We start from the raw sequence: 23,707 nt of genomic DNA on the forward strand, positions 1-23,707 counted from the left end.
TCAATTTAATAAGTCACATTTTGAGCGGGCCTTGTGGTCCAGTGGTGGTGGACGGGCCTTGTATGCAAACACATTCCGGGTTCAATCCTCCTGCTGCAGAAACTAAGTCACATTGTTCTGCTCACCACGGCTGCGGATACGTCCGTATGAAAACTCGGGAGAGGGCCTGTCGTGGGCTGCACCTTCCACCCGGGGGTTAAGTCTGTGTCTTTAATAGATCCGGGTTTAATCTTTTTTTAACAAAAAAAAAAAAAAGAACTGATCAATTTAAAAGTTTTTGGTTTTATGTACGGTTTAAACCGTTTATCTCTTTGATGCTTTGTGTTTTATTTTGTTATAAGTGAGATGTACTCTCTGACAATCTTCAGCTTATAAATGTTGTAAAGCTGTATAACTAGAAATAAGTTTTTTAAATTCATATATGATTATGGTTGTTTAGTCTTAATACCTACGTTAGATCACATGATGGAAACAACAAATAGATTTCACATATAATATACATAAAACGAATAATGAAATTCCTTTTCCTTTTCATTGTTGCTGTCATTGTAATATAAACTATTACAATAATTAAGAAAAAGAAATAAAATTAGTCCACTTTCTAATTATCGTTAGGATTACCAAACGAAGCACAAATGGCCACCACCACATTAGACAACGATGGTACATCTTTCACGGGCCTACACTTCACTCGCTCACCCAATTCTCAATTCTCTTCTTTTTTATCTTACACATTTTTCCTCACTTTTTTATAACCCTTCAATAATTTTTTTTTTTTGAACGATCCCTTCAATAATTTGTTTTTGTTGACCTACAATAGTATCAATATAAGTAATTAATCGCAGTTGACAAAAAAAAAAGTAATTAACCGCAGAAAAGGTTATTTATTTTTCATCAACTACCATGTCAGATAACTATGTCCCGCCAATGGTACGTAGGAATATTTGGTGAATCACCGACGAGGACGATATTCGAAAGATATAAAACCAAATGATTCATATGCTGGAGTAATAATCAAGAATATTCAACACTTTTTCATTTGAATATTCAAAACAAATGATTTCGTCGCTATCTATTTCTACAAATGATTTTGATATATAAAAAAGAGTAATAATACAATAAAATAGTTAAATTTGGGAGGAATCGAAAAATGAATAAATGACGTCTTCCTCTTGACTTGTGTCTGAATGCCCCGAGTTTTACTCCTCTTTAACACATCATCTCTTGTTTTTTTTACAAAAAAAAAAAATTAAAAATCAAAGATGATAAGTTGTTTCATCTCTCCTCTTCTCTCCTCATAACTCTTCTTTCAATTCAAATCACTTGTACCACCGAGTCTTTCTTTGCCGGACGTGTTGCCTCTAAACACCGACTTCAAGAAACTCCAAAAAAATAATTCCGATATGAGCAAACTAGTCGTTGAAATCGTGGACGCGAGCGACTTGATGCCCAAAGACGGGCAAGGGTCAGCGAGTCCATTCGTGGAGGTTGAATTCGACGACCAGCGGCAGAGAACGCAAACGCGGTTCAAAGATCTAAACCCTCAGTGGAACGAGAAGCTAGTTTTCAACGTCGGTGACTTGAGGCGTTTGACCAACAAGACCATCGACGTCACCGTCTACGACGACCGCGGTGATAACGAGCCGGGAAAGTTCCTTGGCCGCGTAAAAATCTCCGGCGCGGTTGTTCCGTTATCGGAATCTGAAGGCGATGTGCAGAGGTATCCACTAGACAAACGAGGTTTGTTCTCTCACATCAAAGGCGATATCGCTCTTAGAATCTACGCCGCTCCTGTCGACGGCTCAGATTTCATTCCTCCGCCGGCGGAGAAGGAGAAGCAGGAGGAGTTTCATAACCAAAAGCAAAACTCATTCGAAGAGGTTTACGTGGAGACGATGAAGCCGAAGAAGAAAGAGAAAGAAACAAGAACTTTCCACTCGATCGGAGCTGAGCAATCGTTTGAAGCAAAGCCGCCTTCGCACCTTCCTCCTAACCAACCGGAGTTTAGGTCAGATTTCATGAGAGCTCCGGGACCACCGCCCGGCGCCGTGATGCAGATGCCACTACCACCGAGACAGAATCCTGAGTTTCAGCTCATCGAAACCAGTCCTCCGTTAGCAGCTCGGAGGCGACAGTCGTACTATTACCGGAGCAGCGGAGACAAAACCTCGAGCACCTACGACCTCGTGGAGCAGATGCATTACCTCTACGTCAGCGTGGTCAAGGCTCGAGATCTCCCCGTGATGGACGTCCCCGGTAGCTTAGATCCTTACGTGGAAGTGAAGCTTGGCAACTACAAAGGCTTGACGAAGCATTTGGAGAAGAATCAGAACCCGATCTGGAAACAGATCTTCGCCTTCTCTAAAGAGAGGCTGCAGTCGAATCAGCTTGAAGTCACTGTTAAAGACAAAGATCTCATCACCAAAGATGATTTCGTGGGAAGAGTATTGATCGATCTCACTGAAGTTCCTCTCAGGGTGCCTCCGGATAGTCCTCTGGCTCCACAGTGGTACAGGCTCGAGGACAAGAAAGGGATGAAGACCAACAGAGGAGAGGTCATGCTTGCTGTTTGGATGGGAACTCAAGCTGACGAGTCGTTCCCTGACGCTTGGCACTCTGACGCTCACCGCGTGAGCCACTCGAACCTCTCCAACACTCGCTCCAAAGTTTACTTCTCGCCGAAGCTGTATTACCTCAGGATTTATGTGATGGAAGCTCAAGATCTTGTTCCCTCTGATAAAGGGAGAGTACCTGATGCTTTCGTTAAGATTCACGCGGGGAATCAGACGAGAGCGACGAGGACGCCTCAGATGCGGACAATGAGCCCTCAGTGGGGCGAGGAGCTTATGTTTGTTGTGTCTGAGCCGTTTGAGGATATGGTGATTGTGTCGGTTGATGATAGGATTGGTCCGGGGAAAGATGAGATACTGGGGAGGTTGTTTATACCTGTGAGGGATGTTCCGGTGAGGCATGAGACTGGGAAGATGCCTGATCCACGGTGGTTTAATCTTCAGAGACATTCAATGTCTATGGAGGAAGAGACTGAGAAGAAGAAAGAGAAGTTCTCTAGTAAGATTCTGCTTAGGCTTTGTATTGAAGCTGGGTACCATGTTCTTGATGAGTCCACGCATTTCAGCAGCGATCTTCAACCGTCTTCAAAGCATTTGAGGAAGCCGAGCATTGGGCTTCTTGAGCTTGGGATTCTCAGTGCTAGGAACTTGATGCCTATGAAAGCTAAAGATGGGAGGATGACTGATCCCTACTGTGTGGCCAAATATGGGAACAAATGGGTGAGAACGAGGACTCTTTTAGACGCGCTTGCACCTAAGTGGAACGAGCAATATACCTGGGAAGTTCATGATCCTTGCACGGTTATAACAATTGGAGTCTTTGACAATGGTCACACCAACGATGGTGGTGACTCCAAGGACCAGAGGATTGGGAAAGTTAGAGTCAGGCTATCTACGCTGGAGACAGACCGGGTTTACACTCATTACTACCCGTTGCTGGTTCTTACTCCCGGTGGTCTAAAGAAGAACGGCGAGCTTCAGCTAGCTCTGAGGTACACTTGCATCTCCTTTGTTAACATGATGGCTCAATACGGAAGACCGTTGTTGCCCAAAATGCATTATGTTCAACCGATACCAGTCAGGCATATCGACTTGCTTAGGCATCAGGCGATGCAAATAGTTGCAACAAGACTATCAAGGTCCGAGCCGCCGCTGAGACGAGAGGTTGTGGAGTACATGCTTGATGTAGACTACCATATGTTCAGTCTCAGGAGAAGCAAAGCCAATTTCAGCAGAATCATGTCGCTTCTCTCCTCGGTCACTCTGGTCTGCAAGTGGTTCAACGATATCTGTACATGGAGAAACCCTATCACAACCTGTCTCGTCCATGTTCTGTTCCTGATTCTTGTCTGCTACCCAGAACTGATTTTACCCACAATCTTCCTCTACCTCTTTGTGATAGGCATGTGGAACTACCGGTACAGACCGAGACACCCGCCTCACATGGACGCTCGTGTGTCTCAAGCAGACAACGCTCACCCAGACGAGCTAGACGAGGAGTTTGACACTTTCCCGACAAGCAGACCAGCAGACATTGTCAGAATGAGGTATGACAGGCTTAGGAGTGTCGGTGGCAGAGTCCAGACAGTCGTGGGAGACCTGGCGACACAAGGAGAGAGGATCCAAGCCTTACTTAGCTGGAGAGACCCGAGAGCAACTGCTTTATTCATCGTCTTCTCGTTGATATGGGCTGTGTTTATATACATCACACCGTTCCAGGTGATTGCGATCTTGCTCGGGCTGTTCATGCTGCGCCATCCACGGTTCAGGAGCAGAATGCCTTCAGTACCTGCCAATTTCTTCAAGAGATTACCAGCCAAGTCAGATATGCTACTTTAGGTAAACCTAAAAACATCGTTGTATTTGTAATAGTGTGTATGAACATAAGTGGAGAAACTTGTAGAGTGAAGAAGCCAAGGAAACTAGTTTTGCCTGAATGTGTATTCCTCAATATTATGTTTGATGTTCCAATATTCTACCTCTAGTGAAATAAATGAGCGTATTCTTTTTCACAATGCCCAAAATAAGATTTCATGTAAAGCATACAACCAAAAGAGAAGAGTCTCTGGTGTGAGACGTTATGTTGTTCTTGTGGGGGAAAATCATTGGTTGTGATTAAATGACCTTTGGGATATTATCATCTCCGACGAGCCATCTGGATAGCCAACAAGGATCTTCGGCGAAGTATCTGCATTGTGTTGGAATGATCCCGAGATTGCTACCGATCTGACCGTATTCATTTAAAGCCTTTTCCATCTCCGTTTCTTCTTCTCCAATGTCTATTACATCGACTGTGTTCATGTGGAGAACTTCCGCAGAACTCTGTTCTAACTCATGATCGTTGTCAAACGGTAGACACTGTAAACAAATGGAACTCTGAGTTGTATTCAAAGATATCTATTAATCTGTGGATGCAAATCAGCAAGAAAAAAAAATCTGAACCTGACAGAACTGAGCATAATGTCTGTAAATTTCGCTGTTTTCATCTTGGTCACCGAGGAGAGTACCACCATACCAACCATTGGCTACATTGGTTGATGTCATTGATAGGTATCTCTACACAATGAAACAAATGCAACAAGTGATTTTATGCAACTAGAGAAAAAAAAAATGGATTTCCAAAATGCCAAGCTGTCGTTGGACCATCATTTAGTCTAAAATTCGAAGAAAAAAAATATTCCGAAGGAAGTTCACATTTCAGAGGGGGAAGGAAAAGGGGAATCAATAATACCTTTGGAAGATACCTTCCTCATGATCGTTCCAAGTTGCAGAAATCGTCGACTCTCTCTCACTCGAGGTCACACCTTTCTCACTATCGTCTGCGCCAGGTCTTGTGGCAGAGCCACTCTCTTCAGGTTTTCTTGAACCAAACAGCCAATTGGGGCTCTTGAGCTGAATCTCACTGCAGATGAGAACGTCAAGAAAATTAAACTCAACATTCGTAAAAAAAGTCATGGTTTGGTTTGAACTAAAATCTCTGTTATTTTCTGAACCTGGAACCATCTTCCTACTTTCTGATAGGGACCAACGTTCTTCTAAACGCCAAAAAGCCACATTCAAGATTTTTTATTAGCCATTCCCAAAATTCAAGTTCCAGTCAAAGCATGGTTGAAATTTCAAGTGAGGATCATTACGCTGCATCAGGAGCCACACCAGTGCTTCCAGTACTGCCACCTGGCCTTTGGTCTGTCTCGCTACAAAGCCTTGTGTTCTTTATTGAACTGCACGTCTGCTCGATCAGTTTGTCAAAAGAAGTCGGCTTCTTCCGTGAGAAGTCCTCTCTGAAAGCTGGCACTGGTGCAAGATTGACTCCAATACCACTCATGGGTTTCGGGATGGAGAGGACCCTGCACAGAATCATAAATCATCCGCAATCAGAGGTTAAGATCTTTCTTGGTGATTTGAATTTAACATTTTTGGTATTTCCTCAATTGGTTCATTAGCCCATTAAACTTGTGGTTCAGTTTCAGGCACCATCTGAAAATATTTTTGCATCTAAGTAAGTGTTAACCCATAACCTGACACGCACTAGGTTCACTAAAAGTAAATCTTACCCGCTTCCAGGGAAAATATCATCTCCAATCCCTAAAACATGGAGATAGTAATCAGAATCCAGCTCCCAGAGTGCAGGTTTCCCGTCCTGAGGTTGAATGTAGCCCAAGAATCTGCTCGCAATAAGTCATTAGTTACTACTAGGAGACTCGAAAATACAGGGGGTTCTTAGCCAGCAATTCTTCTGAGGATTCACTATCTTGGTAGTTTGAGATTATCAGTGATGCCTAAGAGAATAGTGGTTATGTTCTATAGCCTCTATCTAATCATCAACAAGGTAAAAAACTCAGAGATTTATTCTAAAAAGCTTTCATCCTATTGCTACATCACTTACTTTACCATAAATATTAACAACTTAGCACGGAACTGAAGTAACTTGTGCAAGAAAGAAGTATCTTACAAGTTTATGGCGTCTTGCTTTTCACCATCGGTGTACGTATTGCTGTAGTATCGTTGGATAGACTTCAGAAACTCTCTAGACTGTGTCGTGGCCTTCCATTTACCCTGCCTTTCTGGGAAAACCTATAATCCATTTAAAGAGATGTTAACGAATAAGCATTGCAAATTCTGCTCTGTCAAAACGACAAATAACTGGTCAAAGGTGGTGTTACTACAGTATTATGAGCAGCTGAGCCGCCATATTGTTGTGCAAGGGCATCGCCCATGCTCTGGTACATATCCATAAGTGCAGCCGCAGCTATGCTACTGTTAGGGTCGATCTTAGATGTATCACTCAATCCCATTGCGTGTAGTTGTCGGCCTACTACGTTTTTTCGATCCAAGCAGTCAATACAGTTGGTACGCAGAACACCACTTTGGTAAAGAGGGGCTGAGGAATCAGTTCCATCGTCTATTTTCTGTTGGCTTAGCTTCATCTCCTTCTCTCGGTTAGCAAGAGCAGTAAGTATATCATTTGAACTCTCACCCCTTGTAAGTTCCACAGAGTAAGCTCTAAGATCACGCAGAGATGGTTCCCTGCAGCAATTTTCTCCATTAAAACCAGAAAGGTGACAAATGGCACCATTGTTTGGATTAAAAAAACAAACCAAATATCTGCCTAAATACGTAATATTCAACCATATCATCCCAAAAATTACCTTACTAAGATGGCGAGCTTTGTTCTTAGCGATCTTAGGCTTGCAACTGAAGTAAAATCCAGTCAAATCAAGGGCTTCGCTTGCTACAGCACCCAAAAAAAAGCCAGTACATTCGCCGACTTGCTGAAAATAGAAAACAAATCCTCAACATTCTACCTCTTTGCAAATTTGTGGAAATCCCAGTGGATAAATTTGAGATGATTTTCTTCATGAAGAATAGAGTTTAGATAACCCACTGCATTCGCAAACTCACGCCTTATGAACATGGACATTTGTGAGTTAAGAACAAAAGGAGTAACCGCATGAACATTCAATAAAAATGTATGAATATTTCCATGGAAATTCAATGCCTCTTTGCTGAAAGTACATTAAATTTAAAAACTAACCTTGATTAAGCTGAGCACAATAATTGGATTCCCATATCGTCTCACCAGGTCTTCAAAATGCATTTTGGTTGACTCGTATGTAGGATCATACCTCTGTAATGAGACGAAACAACCAGAAAGTGGAATATCAATAACACACACGTTCAAATCGTCTAGTAGAGATAACAGGCGCATGTGACGTTAGTTTCTCACAGAAAATATCAGGCTTGGGACTAAATTTCGAGGTCTCTTGCGACCAAAAGAGTGGAATTGATCCTCGCATCTGCACCACTGAGGTCATTTTTCGATCCAGCTTCTTCATCAAAAACAAGTTGTTCTGTTTCAACATCATTCGCGCCCCTTTTCAAGTAACTGCGTTAAAGAATAACAGAATAAAAAGGCACTCTATTTAACAGAAAACAAGAGAGACAAGCATCCAAACTTATTAGCCTAGAAAATAATTTCTCATCCATGATGTCTTACCGTGTGCCTGCAAAATGCCGAGAACGTCTGGAGACTAGAGTTACACTGAAGTCTCTTCCATATATTGAACCACGAATAGTTTTAACTCTAGTGGTTACAAGTCAAGCTAAAGAGTACCTGCTTAAAATTCCTAAATAGTGTTGTTGGTTACACCTTGATCGAATAGGCTGTGTCAGATATGCATTCCACAGAAAAATGTTATCATAGGGCACCGCTTCCTCACCAGATGACAAAACGTTCTTCTGCAAACTTTGCATTATAGGATACGTGTAACTGTAAAAATAAATCTTTCGTCAAATCCACACTTGACAGAAGCTTCTTGTACCTGCAAATAAATGAAATACAAAGAGCTATGTCAATTAAACTAAATCCCAACAATTCCATAAACTTTGGCGACAATAGCCAATCCACCAGTGGAGCGATAGCCTTCGCTGAAGGAGGAGGCTCTTGATTTCCTGAGGAGAGTACACAACGGGATCTTCACTTATGTGAAGCTCAGATGGCTCTGAACGATCAATCTTCAGCACCCTGAAGAATCTTTTGTTCCTATATCACTCCCAACTAGATAAATGATTTTTTTTAGGACGGTTGGATCTTTGCGAAAGAAGAATGGCTAGAAGTTGTTGAGTTTTCCGATTTCTCCATGGCGGATTAGTCTCTCCCGGAGACTGTAGAGTGTCCCTGAGGCCGGCGATGGTCTCAGGTGAGATCATTTGTGATCGGGGAACGATAGCTCGGGACTTGGCTCCGCGTTTTTATAGTTTTAGAGATTCGGTTTATTGTTTATTTATTTGCAGGCCTTTTTCATTTGTACTAAAAGCCCAACTCTATGGGCCATGCAAATGATTTTACTATGTTAGTAAGCAGGCCATGTTAAATGTTTTTTTAGGTGAAGTAATAAATTGTAAAACTTTTAAAAGGATATAAATAGTTTTATACCTCTAAATTGTAAAAAAAAAAAAAAAAAAATATTATTAAAATAAAATATTTATGACTTCATAAATCTTAAGACCCGTTGTACCGCTGCGAGTAAGCTTAATTCTCCAACATTTATAACTTTGTGCTTTGTACTAAAAGTTGAAGCAGCAAAACATTCTAAATTGTAAGAACAGCATCTTGTGTTGCTTGTGTTTGTGGTTCTTTTTGAGAGGAAAAGTTATCAGTACAAAAACAGACTTGTGATTTTGTTTATATAGGGGAATGTCTGGTTTACCGTATAAGGTTGACCAAAAAGGCCAATAACTTTAGGATCGTTCTTAATTATGCATAGCTTTAGGATCGTTCTTAATTATGCATAGCTTATGGCTCCCATAAAAAACATTGAATAGTGGACTCCAAAATGTTTTTGTTGAACAGTAGCTAAACTGAAAACGCTGAACAGTGGTTGGATTGTAGAAAACTTCAGAAAAAAAAGGTGAACGGTTAAAGAAATTTTTAAGAATTTTTTTTTTTAATATATCTCCAATACTGTAAATAGCAGACCTTTTAGTTTTGTTTGGTGGAGTGATGATATAGATTGGTCGAAGGTGTATGGTTGAAGAAATTTATAGTCTTTATCATTGGGTATTTGGGTTAAAAAAATAAGGTTGTTAGTAGACTTTTTGAAGCTTTATCTTTGCGTGTGTATTAACTATTAGTATTACATCACGTTGTAAAACTCAACTCTATTTTATACTGCAACACATTAAAACTTTTCATAACTTTGTCTAAATGAGTATATTACCGTGTAGGAAAGAATGTTAACATTTGTATGGTTCTATGAAAATATTAATAAACATTTGTTGCGTAATACGTTTTATTTAAACTTTTCATAACTTGTCTAAATAAGTAGTATATAACCGTGTAGGGAAAGAATGTTAACATTTGTATGGTTCTAAGAAGATATTAATAAACAGTAGTTGCGTTTACATTTGTATTATTTGATTTTTTAATTGGACCGTCATTGTTAGAACTTCGGCGTGAAAATCGAACATGGCTTAAGGGACACAACACAACAGGAAGAGACGGAAGAAATGCACATGCCCAACCCAAATAATTCAGTTATCCAACTAATCAACAAGAAAAAAAATAATTAAATTATAAGACACGTGGGAGTACGTGAGAGAAGTAGCGTGTGGAGAGAGTGATTGGAGGAAGAGAGAGGTTGAGTATTGAGATAAAAAAGGACAGCTACCTACTCATCTTACCAATCTATCTACCTACTTTCATCCAGATCTACTCTCTTTCTTTTATTCTGTTTCCTATAGACCCAAATAAAAAAACATTGCTGGTATATTTCATGCTAAACTTAGGTTATTCTCCCTCCGTTTTTTAATATAAATCGTTTTAGAATTGTGCTCATAGATTAAAAAATCATTAATTTTTTTATATTTTATAAACAAAAACATCATTAATTATTTACCTAACCACAAATCAATCATTAATAAAATATAAAATATATTATCATTGGTCATATAACATTAAATATTAATAAATTTTACATAGAAAATCAATAACGTCATATAATTTGAAACATAAAAATTTCTCTAAAACGACTTATATAAAAAAAAAAAAAAGGAGAAAGCATCTATTAAAATGATTCAGTAAGAATTGCTTTTTTCTTTTTTTTTGTCAACGATGCAGTAAGAATTTGCTTAAACTTCTAAATGGTTAGAAACGGCAAATCAACTCTCTTCTTTTACACGAAGAAGAAGAAAGTAATAAAGTTACAATTAAATTATACTGTAATTATTTTTCCTTTTGAACGATGAATCATGTGATTGTTAAGAAATTGTGGAACTGTAAACTTACTATTATGATGTTTTCTCAGATCACCTTAAAGAGAAGAAAAGTCAACAACTAAACCGTACGATCTGCATCTGAATATGATTAATACGAAAGAAAAGTTAGGAAATCCCACCCCATGTTCCTCCTGTGAGTGTACAATCAATTTTTTTCCCCTGGTTGGTTCAAATTCTTAGGTCCAATATTTTTCATTTCATTTGTAGATCGTTTTATTATATAACTTTTGTATTAAAATATTAGTTTGGTAGTTATTATAAATGACATTCAAAACCAAACATCCTACAGGAACTCTCTTCCTTCAACAAAAAAAACACACCAATAGAGATCCAAGAAAGGAGAGGCCATTAAAAAGAGAAAGAGAGAGATGGGAAGGTCACCTTGTTGCGAGAAAGCTCACATGAACAAAGGAGCTTGGACTAAAGAAGAAGATCAGCTTCTCGTTGATTACATCCGCAAACACGGTGAAGGATGCTGGCGATCTCTCCCTAGAGCCGCCGGTAATATATACATATTATCTATGTACAAACACAGAAAAAGAGGCTGATATTGAAATTTACAAAATTTTGACAGGGTTGCAGAGATGTGGTAAGAGTTGTAGGTTGAGATGGATGAATTATCTAAGACCGGATCTCAAGAGAGGTAATTTCACTGAGGAAGAAGACGAACTCATCATCAAACTCCATAGCTTACTCGGTAACAAGTTAGTCTCCTCTCTCTCTGTTTCATGAATCATAACAGAGGATCTTGGAAAAAAAAACAAGAATCATGTGTGGATGTTTCTCTTTCTTTCTCTGTGATTTTTTATTTATTTAAAATCTGATCAAAATATTCATTTGCAGATGGTCGTTGATTGCTGGGAGATTAGCAGGAAGAACAGACAACGAGATCAAAAACTATTGGAACACTCACATCAAGAGGAAGCTTCTCAGCCGCGGGATTGACCCAAACACGCACCGTCCGATCAACGAATCCACAATCCCTCCTTCGAAAACAACAACACCGTCACTTCTACACGACGAGCCTGTTCAATTCGATTTAGCCAAACCGGATCAACATCAAACGGTTAAACCGGAACCAACGGTGCTATACCGCGAAGAGGGTGATTATAATAACAATAACTGCACGAGCAGCGAAACGACGTCGGAAGAGGATTGTGTACTCAATTTAGAACTCTCTGTTGGTCCGGCTACTACGAGGAGTTACCGGTACGAGTCAACCCGGAAGGCAAATCTTGACTCGATCGAGTCCACTGGACGGTGGGGATCCGAGTTGTTCGGGGCTCAGGCTGGAGTGTGTTTGTGTTGTCGGATAGGGTTTCATAATGAGTCGTGTCGTAATTGTCGTGTTTCTGATGCTCGAACCATCTGGGAATCGAAAATTCTATAGGAATATTTTATATATTAGTTCATTTGTATTTTTGTTTTGTTTTGTTACGTTTCTTCTTGTAATGAATGTATCCAGTAACAAAAGAATAGGATAATTTATCAAAATAGGATAATCTATCTGATGGAAAAGAGATTAAATTGTTAACGTAGTATTATTATTTGTTATCTGATCAAATCTGTAGATATATTTCCATGTCAACTTTCAGGTAAAAGGCTGAAACCTATGCATAACTTATTCAACTGAATGAATTAGATTTTCTTAAACCCACACACCTACGTGACCAAGTCACGGATGGGCAGAGAGCTATTACGCAGTCTTTGATTGCAGACGCAAAGCCATACCTAAATGTTTGGTATGGAAGGCTTTCGTATGTGTGTTTCTTGGTTTGCTATTCGCACCCCACCCCCTCAATTATATGATTTTAACAGACTACACCCCACTTACTTTCCATATTTCAAATAACTAACCCTGGATTCGGTGTGTTCTTTTTTAGTTGGGAAAATTGTTTTTTTAGGCCAAAAATATGTAACATTGTCCCATTAGGCTAATTTCTATTTTCTACCATTTTTTTCTATAATACCTTTTAGTATTTTCGAAAATAAATCAAATAAATAGTTTTACACACAAAAAAAATTGAAAAAATAATGACTACTAATGTTATACCTATATCAAATTAGTGGTATTTTTTCCAATTCAAAAAATATTTAAATCATAATTTCATATTTCATTCTACATAAAGTAGAATCTGCATTCTACAAAGTGGAAACTAAAATCCACTGTTTTCATTGAATCTACTATGTTTAATACGTGATCTACATAAATAATAGTAATCTAAAAATATTTTGAATATACATTCTACGTTTTGTCTATCATTCTAAAATATGTGGAATCCACAATCTACACATTAGTCAAAATCTAAAATCCGTAGAAACTGATTTCAAATGGTTTAACTGTATTCTACTATGTGTAGAGTACATATTCTACAGATAACTATGAACAGTTTTGAAAATATGGAAAGTGAATTTATGAAAATATCTGGAAATATTCTGTTACCAATTTTGAAAAAAAAAAATCGAATATTCGCACAACAAAATTTTTAAAAAATTGTGGCTACGCCTTCTTCAAACACGGTTCTTCCATATCCCCTTAATTTTTCACAAAAATTTCTCAAAGTTTCTTCCCTGATTCATATCTAAGTTTTTCCTTGTTTTATATTTAATTTTTGATATTTGTAAGATCACTTTGTTTTAAATAGGAATCTCAGTGAAATCATCTCCAAGGCACAAAGAACTGTGTTTTTAAGAACTGTGTTTTTAATCTACAAATGATCATTATAAAGATGAATATGGTTAAGATAATACATGGAAACACAGAAACAATAAGAGAACCAAATCACAAACTTTGAAAACACAAAAAGATGAAAGAAAAACGGAGAGGGAGAAGTGTTGGTGGAATCAAACACAAGACTCGCATACTCATCTGTTGTACTCGCGTTTGCTTTCGCTGAACATTCGTGCAGCTTCCGAGTTTGGAGGAGAACTCGGATTAGGATCACAGAGCAATGGCTGTGATTTAAAAATTAAAGAGTGATTGTTCAGCCAATGTGGTCCTATCAAGAACACCAACACTTAAAAATGGAGATCAAAGATCCATGTAAAAGGGAAGTAGAACGTACGTAGAAAAAATCATACAAGGAAAGATATTGACTATTACTAAAATCTAAAGATAAGTGATTACAATAACAAAAACCTTAACTCCATCCCATGGTGAATCATCAGGCCTGCAAGCCCACAAACAGAAGGTGTGATACGTACAATGAAAAACATGTTTCTGTAAGTATACTTGTTTACATTACCCGAAAATAACAGCATTACAGAGCATGATGTTGTTGTCTTGAGGAGCACCGCTAATTCCAGCAGGTGGGTCTTACGGCAACCTCTTGAAGTACTTCCCTCATCAATCTCTTCCAAGCAAGACAAGTTTATCAAAACCAATCACATAATTCCAAAACCCATTTGCTTTCAATCACTCAAAATCAGAACTTTCAATCTGCTTCAACAACCCATTTGCCTAAGCATAGTCAAAAATCGATATCACTCAAATAGTTGATCACACAAACCCTAAATTGGTTTCTATTGCAAAAGAAAACACGATCTTATGATCAACTTATCACAACACAAACTCACAATTGAAAAATTTCGACGAAAAGGATTCATGTTCGTCATCAATTTCACTAAAATTGAAATCTGTAAAAACTGAATCAGCACAACAAACTCAGTAAAGAGAAGCTATGCCTGGAACGGTTTGATATCCATGGGCGCAACGAGGAGCGCGGGGATTGTAAACTCTAGGCGGAGCAGAAGGTTGAAGGAATCCAGTGACCGGAGAAGAAGAGACTTTGGCCGGATTAGCCTAGATCTTGACCCTGTCGTCGTCGCACCACCGAGATCAAGAGCTCGTGTCGCCTTACGAGAGAGAGATTGTTGGAGATGAAGAGATCGACAAAATAAGGGATTGGAGGTTTCTAATTTTTTATTCTATTTTAATTATTTTTCCCATTTTTAATATTTCATAATTGATTTCTTAATTTGATTATCCAAGGGTATTACTGGGATTTTGAAAATTATTAACCTAATGAGACAATTCTAATATAAGATTAGCCTAATGGGACAATGAATCTATTTTTTTGGTCTAAAAAACAATTTTCCCTTTTTAGTTTTACTTTCCTAGGAAGTTTAACGGTGTTATTAAGAAAGTTAAACACAATATTGAAACGTGTCAGAAAAGATAATCACGCCCATAAATATATCGAATGTGTCATAAAGCAAAAATAAATGAACTCCTTCTAATTTATTTTAAATATTGTTGTAGACTTTAAAATTTGTTTCATTATAAATGTTGTTTTATATTTTCAATGCAAATGTTTGATAGTTTTTTCCATTTTTAACATTACATTTTAACTCATTAATAAACAAAACAAATAAAATGGTGTATTAGCTAGTATTGATCATGCGTAGAATTTTGCTTATGCTTACAAATAAGACTAAGTCTCACTTATATACAACTAGGGTGAACCCGCCCTACGGACGGATAAAAAATATATAAATAATTCAATTATATTTTAAATGTTTAAGTCATTCTTAACAAAATAAATATAGTTGCATATTTTTATCACGAAATTTTATTTATTTATTCGATTACCTAGATTAGAAATCATAAATTTAATTAATTATTAAAATTTATAAAATATAAGTATTATACTTTGTTTTAAAGTTTGTTTTAATTTAATTTATAGCGATTGTTGCTTCTACTGTTTTTAACAAAGAAACATCCAATTATTAGTTATAACCTTAATCTAAATCTGATTCTTTGATTCCATAAATTATCTTTCACTGTTATTTACAGTTGGATTCGAAAAATAAAAGAGTATTAATGTATTATCGTAAAGTAAGCTTGTTATCATTTGTAAACTTAGCCCTTTTCAACGTGAAAAAATGTCTCTTTACTTCGAAAACAAATAATTTTCTCTTCTCTTTTGCTTTTTTGTCTTTTGAAATTTTCCATGAAAAATCTCAAAATTTATAAAATCTTGAAGTATGAAAAAAATCTGTCTGAGTGATCCATAGATTTAAAGGTGAAAAAATGTTGGTACAAACAAAAAAAAGAATAGTAAGTTGGAGAAGAGTTTGGAATGGAACGGTTCTATTATTCAGTAATAAATTTAAATTGGATTTTTTTCAATTCCATTTCATACAAAATCTAAGTGGATTATTCATGAATGCTTGAAAACAATATATACATATGCAAAATATTTTTATCAAATGTATCTAATATTTTCTCTGTTGGTAAGACTTTTTTACTTTTTGTAGGGTGTCATATTTTTGTTTTGATCAATAAAAAAGTAGTTGCAGCTCTCTCGTTGTAAGATGTCATATGAATACATTTTATTATGGTTTCACCTAGAATGAGTTAATATTTAGAATGTGCGTCCTTCTCAAAACATGACCGTTTTGGATAGAGAAATATTTTCATAGTGATTTAGGGAAGGCTCTCTAAGCTCTTATCACTTCAAAAAAAAATGCATATGTTCTTTTTTAATTAGATTCGTTAAAGCATTCACTCAAATTGAGATTCTTCTTGTTTCATCTTTTTTTTTTTGAACTCCTTATTTTATCTTCTTAGTATATGAAATTGGTGTTTATAGAATACTTATACAAATGCATTCGATTTGTTTCTGTATTATCTATAATTAAATGTTTTCAGTTTTATAAATAGTTTCCATTAGGGTTTGAGTAGATTACGTTTTCAGTTAATTTCAGTTCGAAAAAAAGCTGCTTCTCATTTTGTTAAATTATTTAGTTCAACGTTAATATTTGTTAATTTTATGTGTTTTAGATTCCATTTATTATCTAATATGAGTATATTTTAAGACATTAATTGTAATTAAGTATTTATTATTTTTAATCCCTGCATTTAATTTTACATGTAATTCTTATTTTTTTTTTGTAAAATAGCTATATTAATAGATCCCACTTTTTTATCAACTAATACATCCTACTATATGTTCGGACAGTTTCTTTCTTGAAAGCATTTGTTTTATTTGAATTGAAATCAAACTAAACACTAAAGACACATAAAGATGGTACCATTGTAATTTTGTGGATAAAACTAAAGCAAGAGGATACGATGTGGCATGTGAATGTCTACAGCTGTGAATCTGCGATCACTCTTCTCCTCACGTCACCATTTTAATAAAAACATTTTTCTATTCTCCTAGTCATGTCCTTCGACTTTCTCGCTCTCTCTCATTGACTTTTCGAATTCTCTTAAAATTTTCAATTTTTTTTTAGTGGTAAAATCAAAATTATAGATATTTTTCTATTTATTTTATAAGATTCCACACCAATTCATTTTTTATATTTTTTTGTCTCTGTAAACGATTGGTTATATTCTTCTTGTCCTTCTTATTTTTTTTCCTTAGACGCTTCACCATGGCAGTATTTATTAATACACAAAACTACACCAGCTTATAAGCTTCAAAAACTTCTTCATGATTTCCCAGACTGGATGTGAGTCTGTGACTTTCACAAATGAAAAGATTTCTACGATTTATCTCAGATTCAAGCCGCTCACCATCGGATTCAAAGTAGTGGCTTCTTATCTCATGTCTCAGCGATTAGAGTCTCTGTTTCTCTCAAACTCCCACATGGCCACATCAACGCGTCCATTTATGGTTTCGGGTTCTAAACCCACCTAATCGAACCTTGATTCGTGTATTGGAAAATCTCTGGTACGTTGAAGCGCAGTAGTTTGGAAGCAAGAGATATACATAATTTGGATGAACTGATGAGAATTATCAAAATCGATATTCCTATTTATAGGAGTAAATAGTAGGAGGAGGCTTGGGTGAATTTATTGTAACGCAGTGGGGGGTGTGGATTGGATTTAAAGAGGAATAAATAATTTAATGAGATGATTTAAGGTACCATCGACGATATGAACGAAGAAAGAAAACTATAGTGCCACATGTCACACTCACATAAGTTTATTTATTCAACGGAGGTTTCAAGAAAAAAACAATATGAAGTAGATAGAAGGGCCCATAAAAACACGAAGGCCCATGATGAAACAAATCGCAACTTAAGTGATGAATCGCTGCGTTTCATTTATTCGACACGTGTCAGACGTTGAGAGAGAGAATTGTTGTGATGGCATCCCATGTGGCATAGCTGGGAGAGATTCAAACCCTTCTTTATATATAAAGATTAAAACTACATTTATAAAATTTGATTAGTCATAAGAATATGAGCATACATAAACAAACCATTAAACTTATCAGTTTCTCTGGTTAACCGCAATATAAAATAAAATGAAGTTAGATTGGTTTTAAAAAATTACCTTGATCTTAATTAGCTCACTAAACACAAATATTAGTTTGAAAGTTTTATTTTACTTTTTATGTCCTCTTCATGTGTTTTTACTAATTTTTAACTTGCAAGCCATGGCTAATTTCTCTTACTACATTCATAGTCACTATATCCACTGTAGTACTTCAATGGTGTTTTCAATGTACAATTTGTTGTTAAAATTAAACTATTGTGCAGTAGGAAAACAATTAGAACATAAGCACTTTTACCTTTTATCAGAATTTGTTCCTCATATTTTACCATGTATGCGTGTTCTATCTTCCTCTTTTCTCTTTTCTTAGTCGGATCTTATTTAAATCTCTTTAAACTGGTTGAATTAATCTCCAGTAATTGAAATCCATCATATCCACTTTTTCTTAAACTTTCTTAGCCACAAAAAAGAAAGATAGAATCACTGGAGAATACAGTCTAATGGAACTCAGCACTGACTTGTAACATTATATACATCCACAATTTTGTATTATGGTATTGAAAATGAAAAATAAAGAGTGTAATTTTTATTTCTAATCTATTTTCTATTGATCGAGACTGATATATGGTGTTTTTAACACCTTTGTATATATGTTTTCAAAATGTTTTCAGTCAGTTATCGAATCTGTCTAGTTAATTCTTAGTCCTTTCAGGTTTAGAGTAAGTTGCTGAGCAAGAGAAGGGTGCATGAAGAAAAGAGTATAATTTGGAGTTTTTCACGCTGAACAGTCTGACGACTGTTCCCGATCGAGCGGAGCACCCCGAGTACTTGTTCCCGCGGCAGAGATTTTTAAGGAAACTACAAGTCATTATAGGATTTGCCATAATTATCCCATTTTTTTCTCCCAGCCGCCTGTGGCTTTGATATATCATATTTTTCTCTTTCTTTTTACATTCTACGCTGTTTTTGAGACAAGGAACCAGACTTGAGCTTTTAGAAATTTGTGATTTGATACTTTGTAAAGGGAGAAGGCTCCATCTCTCTCACCATAGAGAAGAACCCCCTGAACCCTTATTCTATTTTATCTACACATGTTTTATTCAGTCTCTGTCTCTGTGTTTTCTTGCTTCATGGCTGAGTAGTCAGCTTGCTTAGTCTAGGGTGTTAGGGTGTTAGACCTGTGAGCCAAACATAAATAAGTTAATCATTCAATTGTCTTCATTCATAAATGTTCTTATTGCTTGCATTAAACTAGCCAGTTATTGTTAGATCCTAGGTTTAACCTATTCATTAACCGTGTAATAGGTTGTTAAATCTGTTATGAATGAGCCTTGCATCCCTAACCAGCGAAAGTAGATGTCAGGGTGTTTCGTGAACAGATCAGACTTGATCTTAATATTTTTCATCGCGTCTCAGTCCAAACGAGAGTTTAGGTACTGAGATCGATTGACAAAAGGTGAAGCACCACGACAATGGGCTGATATATCTTAAGTGATCCGAGTTCTAGACTAGAGCTAAATTGAACTTGAATAATTGTTTGGCTCACATTTGTTTAACACTCGATCAACCCACCCTAGGCTAGCATTCTCATTAATCTGAAAACCTTAATCCAATCTGTTACTTCTTTATTTCGCTTCTTTAAACTCAAAATCCTCATATTGTTTTAGTAAGAATATTAAACTCATAAAGATAAAGTGTAAAATGGTCCTCTGGAATTGAATCTCAAATACTACATTTACACTGTTAGCTTGCAGTAGTAAAGACATAATTTTAGTGTATTAGAGACTTCGATGTCATTTGTCTTACTAAATTTTAGAAATATATAGGAATAGAGAAAGAAACTTGTGGAGGAAGAAGGAGGATTGAGAGTAGTAGGATTCGTGGGATACATTTTTTTATTTTGTAAATATGGATTACGTGACACAATTTGATTGGTAACATAACTTATGTTTTGTGGAAGCTCCCTTAGTCCAATGGTTTGACTAAGGGTTCACTAATGCTTCTACACCAGTAGGTCCAGGTTTCAATTCCCGGAGAAAGCGATTTATTAAACAATTATGCAGGCTACGGAGGAAAGGCTTACAAGGGATCTTCAACATGGTGCAAGTAAACTCGGTCAGGCGTGATCTTCGTAGGACGGCTCAGGTGATGCAGTTAGGCGTAGATCTTTATAAGGCAAGTAGTATTGTCGGTTGTCGGATCGTCTATGTAATCTTTCTCATAACTGTAATATCATAATAAATCAGCGTTAAAAAAAAAAAATTACTTATGTTTTAGTATCATGATTTCTTTAATCTCTGTTGAAAGAATTTAAACGACATATAAAACAAAAAGGAAAGAATATATATATCGAATGTGAACACTTCTCGTTTTGAAATAAGTTGTGCTGGCAGGTAAGTTCGAAGAAAATTAGATATAAGTTTCTTTCATTAGTTTATTACAATTAAGACCATATTTCACATCTATGGTGTATAGGTAAAATGTAAATACTTAGGAATAAATTTAGGTCTTGTGTTCTATCATTTACATATTGGTTACTAACTTATTTCAGACTTTAAAGTAGATGCAATTCGATTGTACTTGCAAAAGGCATGCAAACATGTGATTAAATTTGGAGGGATCTCAAAACACAAAATCTCTCTAGACTGACACACATGTAAGTTATCAGTTGACTTGTTACCAAGTGTTGTCCACAGAAGTAAATTTTTTTTTTTTTTTGTAAAAGAAAAGGGTTAAACCCGGATCTATTAAAGACACAGACCTAACTCCCGTGTGGGAGGTGTAACCCACGGATGGATCCTCTCCCGGGTATTCAAATGGACCGTAAGCATGGATCCATATCCGCGTGGCCACATGTAGAGCCAATAATTTCGCACTAGAGAGGAATCGATCCCTGACCTGGACCAACAGGGCAACTCCTCCTCTAGTGGAAACTACTGTACCACCAAGATGTGGTTCACAGAAGTAAGTTCTTATCCCTATACTCCTATACAAAGAAATTTTAAAGTCAACGTGGATGGATTCCATTTTTTTTTGGGTAAACATGTTAACATTGCATTATCAATTTTGAAGTTTGTGACAGAAATTTTAAAGTCAACGTGGATGGATTCCACTTCGTTTCCCGGTTTCGTTTTTTTTTAGCAGAGGAATGACAAGTAGAGACGTGTAGAATATCACATAGTGACACCAAGTTGATAGCTAAATATATTAACAGAATAATATTTTCTAGGGTTTTTCTTTTCAAACCAGCTAAAATATTCGCGTTACATTAGTGGATATGGATCCTTATAGCATCTTCTAAAAATAAACTCTATTTTGAAGTTTTCAAAACTCTATATCTAAAGTTTAAAGGTATTTTTTTCCAAAACTAAAACTTCAAACTCAACTTCAATACTATATGTATTTTATAATATGGTCCTTATATTTATCATAACTAATTTAATATTCATAAAAATTTGTAAAAACTAGCACATATATAAATATATTACAAAAATATTAATTAATAAAATATTCTATTAAAATATAAAATTTAAATAAAAAATAACGTAATTAATATTAAACTTCAAACAAAATACCATATTATTCCATAAAATGATTTCCATAATGCATATATGACCTATTAGTGCATTTCAAAGTAAAAATGGTTCTTCTCATTTTTACTTTGTAAAATACGAGCTAAAAGTTGTTAAAATCGGGTGATATTGATACTTGTAAATACACTAGACCGGAACAAAAAAGTAAAAGAGAAATATAAAATATTGCTAAAAGACTAATTTATTTTCGATGATATTAATACTTGTGAATATATTCGATATGAATAAGAAAGAATTGTATGAAAAGACATCAAAAACAACAACATCAACCATCTTCAAGTTACACAAAACAAATTGGACAATATTTGAAAATTTTGAAGGTTCCAGATCAAACTTACCTCTGACTATTACTGTTGTTGTAATATTTAAATTTGTGTAATAGTTATGTCTTCATGTAATTTGTTAAAATCTTTTTTGTTAAGTTTTTTTTTGTATATTATTGTTGTTTAAATCTAGTTTAAAATATTTTAAATTTTATTTTAAAGTTTTATTTAATTTTATGTGTAAAATTTAAAATCTGTAAAAAAATTTAAAATATTTATGAGATATAATTTTTTAAGGATTAAAACAATAAACGATAAAATATTATGAATCATAAAGGTGATGTGTGATTGTAGGAATCAAAATGCAAATAAAAATATGACACTTCAAATTTGAAGTTTTGAGAAGTGAAACTTCAAATATAGAGTTTCATTTGAAGTTTCTTTTTGGAGAGCAAAAAACTTCATATTTGAAATTATAAAGTGTCTTTTGGAAATGCTCTTAGTCAGCAATTTTTTCTTTAAAAACACCCTTAGTCAGCAATTAAAAATAGAGATTTACACATTAAGCTCTTAGAAGAGAAGCCCGTTATGGTAATAATAAAAAAAAGTTATAATAATAACAAACTAGATATTTTCATGCGCCATGCAAAAATATGATAACTTAAAAAGAATTATTACATTAATTTTTATTTAATTAAATTTTATTCAATTTTAAAATATATAAAATAGTCATTTGTAATTAAGATTCTGTTTATTTTATGAAATTTTTAATCTACATTGGCATTTGGTTTAAATGAATGAATTTTATTTTGTTTTTCTGAAATAATAGTTTTATACAAATTTTTATTGTTGTTTATAATGATAAACAGATATATCACATTTTAAAAATAATTTATGACATCATTTTATTTTTAAACTAATTTTAAACTTAAACAAAAAATTGGTAAATAATATATATATGATATTATTTAAAATGAATGATATAATTATTTAAAGCAATAGCATATATTTAAAAAAATTGTAAAAGTATATTAAATTTTATAGATATAAAACATAAGTAGTTTGCATATAAGTTTCATTTGCAGAATAAAAAGTACTATAAAAACTATTTACATATGCATTCTGTATTTTATTATTTTATATTTTAAACATAAATTATAATACCATGTATACATTATAGTTCATAAAATAATAAACATGAATGGTATATAAAATAATTTATTCATAAAACTTATAATAAAGAAATGAATATTTTTTAAAAAAATTTGTCATTAATTTGTTCATTCCGAAAGTTTATAATAAATCAAATCTAATATTTATATTTTTTTTATGTTTTATAACTATAGTAGTGACTATATATTTATTACCTTATATATTCATATCTATAACTGGATTATTTGATAATTAATTTTATGACATGTCATAGTTAAGAAAGATCTATATCACATTTTTTGTTAGCCATGTCATTATTTTTTTAAGAGTGGTTGTAGTAATGACACATGTACGAATCACTTGGTAAATAATCTCTAGAATTTTTTTTTTAATTAATTTATTCATTTTGAAAGTTTATAATAAATCAAATATAATATTTAAATTATTTCTTATATTTTGTAACTATGGTAGTGACTCTACACTAACTAACCTATATTTTCATTTCTATAACTGAATTATGTGATAATTAATTTTATGACATGGCATAGTTAAGAAAGATATGATCTATGTCACATTTTTTGTTAGACATGTCATTATTTATTCTAAGAGTGATTGTAGTTATGA

General features: G+C 34.9%; 3 protein-coding genes and 1 pseudogene across 10 annotated transcripts; 2 read left to right on the top strand and 2 right to left on the bottom strand.

Annotated features, from left to right (window-relative positions):
- The first annotated feature begins 1,165 nt into the window (after positions 1-1,165).
- On the top strand, positions 1,166-4,582 carry LOC106400707 (FT-interacting protein 7). The gene has a single exon (XM_013841079.3). The coding sequence runs from the start codon at positions 1,404-1,406 to the stop codon at positions 4,407-4,409; it is 3,006 nt and encodes a 1,001-aa protein (XP_013696533.2). The 5' UTR covers positions 1,166-1,403; the 3' UTR covers positions 4,410-4,582.
- LOC106400708 lies at positions 4,494-8,933 on the bottom strand (annotated as a pseudogene).
- Positions 8,934-11,074: 2,141 nt separating this feature from the next.
- Positions 11,075-12,341, top strand: LOC106397426 (transcription factor MYB3). The gene is made up of 3 exons (XM_048756838.1): positions 11,075-11,348; positions 11,422-11,551; positions 11,691-12,341. The coding sequence occupies exons 1-3, from the start codon at positions 11,216-11,218 to the stop codon at positions 12,235-12,237; spliced, it is 810 nt and encodes a 269-aa protein (XP_048612795.1). The 5' UTR covers positions 11,075-11,215; the 3' UTR covers positions 12,238-12,341.
- A 1,175-nt stretch (positions 12,342-13,516) lies between these two features.
- LOC106397153 lies at positions 13,517-14,817 on the bottom strand. 8 transcript variants are annotated; one of them, XM_022697175.2, is made up of 4 exons: positions 14,532-14,799; positions 14,093-14,198; positions 13,975-14,017; positions 13,517-13,802 (listed from the first exon to the last, which is right to left on the bottom strand). In XM_022697175.2, the coding sequence occupies exons 1-4, from the start codon at positions 14,550-14,552 to the stop codon at positions 13,556-13,558; spliced, it is 417 nt and encodes a 138-aa protein (XP_022552896.1). In that variant the 5' UTR covers positions 14,553-14,799; the 3' UTR covers positions 13,517-13,555. The 8 variants fall into 8 exon arrangements, 4 of the variants coding, with proteins under 4 accessions (XP_022552896.1, XP_022552897.1, XP_022552894.1 ...); XM_022697176.2 differs by having other exon boundaries at positions 13,987-14,017; positions 14,532-14,790; XR_007323458.1 differs by having other exon boundaries at positions 13,987-14,307; positions 14,424-14,798.
- Positions 14,818-23,707: the final 8,890 nt, after the last annotated feature.

This window comes from Brassica napus, chromosome C5, assembly GCF_020379485.1.
Source record: "Brassica napus cultivar Da-Ae chromosome C5, Da-Ae, whole genome shotgun sequence".
Taxonomy (NCBI): Eukaryota; Viridiplantae; Streptophyta; class Magnoliopsida; order Brassicales; family Brassicaceae; genus Brassica; species Brassica napus.

What these genes read in the sequence shown, in the direction of transcription:
- LOC106400707 (XM_013841079.3), top strand. Translation starts at nt 1,404, where the DNA reads ATGAGCAAACTAGTCGTTGAAATCGTGGACGCGAGCGACTTGATGCCC.
- LOC106397426 (XM_048756838.1), top strand. Translation starts at nt 11,216, where the DNA reads ATGGGAAGGTCACCTTGTTGCGAGAAAGCTCACATGAACAAAGGAGCT. An exon ending in ATCTCTCCCTAGAGCCGCCG is followed by an intron (nt 11,349 to 11,421) that starts GTAATATATACA and finishes AAATTTTGACAG; the next exon opens with GGTTGCAGAGATGTGGTAAG. An exon ending in CATAGCTTACTCGGTAACAA is followed by an intron (nt 11,552 to 11,690) that starts GTTAGTCTCCTC and finishes ATTCATTTGCAG; the next exon opens with ATGGTCGTTGATTGCTGGGA.
- LOC106397153 (XM_022697173.2), bottom strand. Translation starts at nt 14,552, where the DNA reads ATGGATATCAAACCGTTCCAG. An exon ending in TGGATATCAAACCGTTCCAG is followed by an intron (nt 14,199 to 14,531) that starts GCATAGCTTCTC and finishes TGCTTGGAAGAG; the next exon opens with ATTGATGAGGGAAGTACTTC. An exon ending in GAGTTAAGGTTTTTGTTATT is followed by an intron (nt 13,803 to 13,974) that starts GTAATCACTTAT and finishes TTTAAATCACAG; the next exon opens with CCATTGCTCTGTGATCCTAA.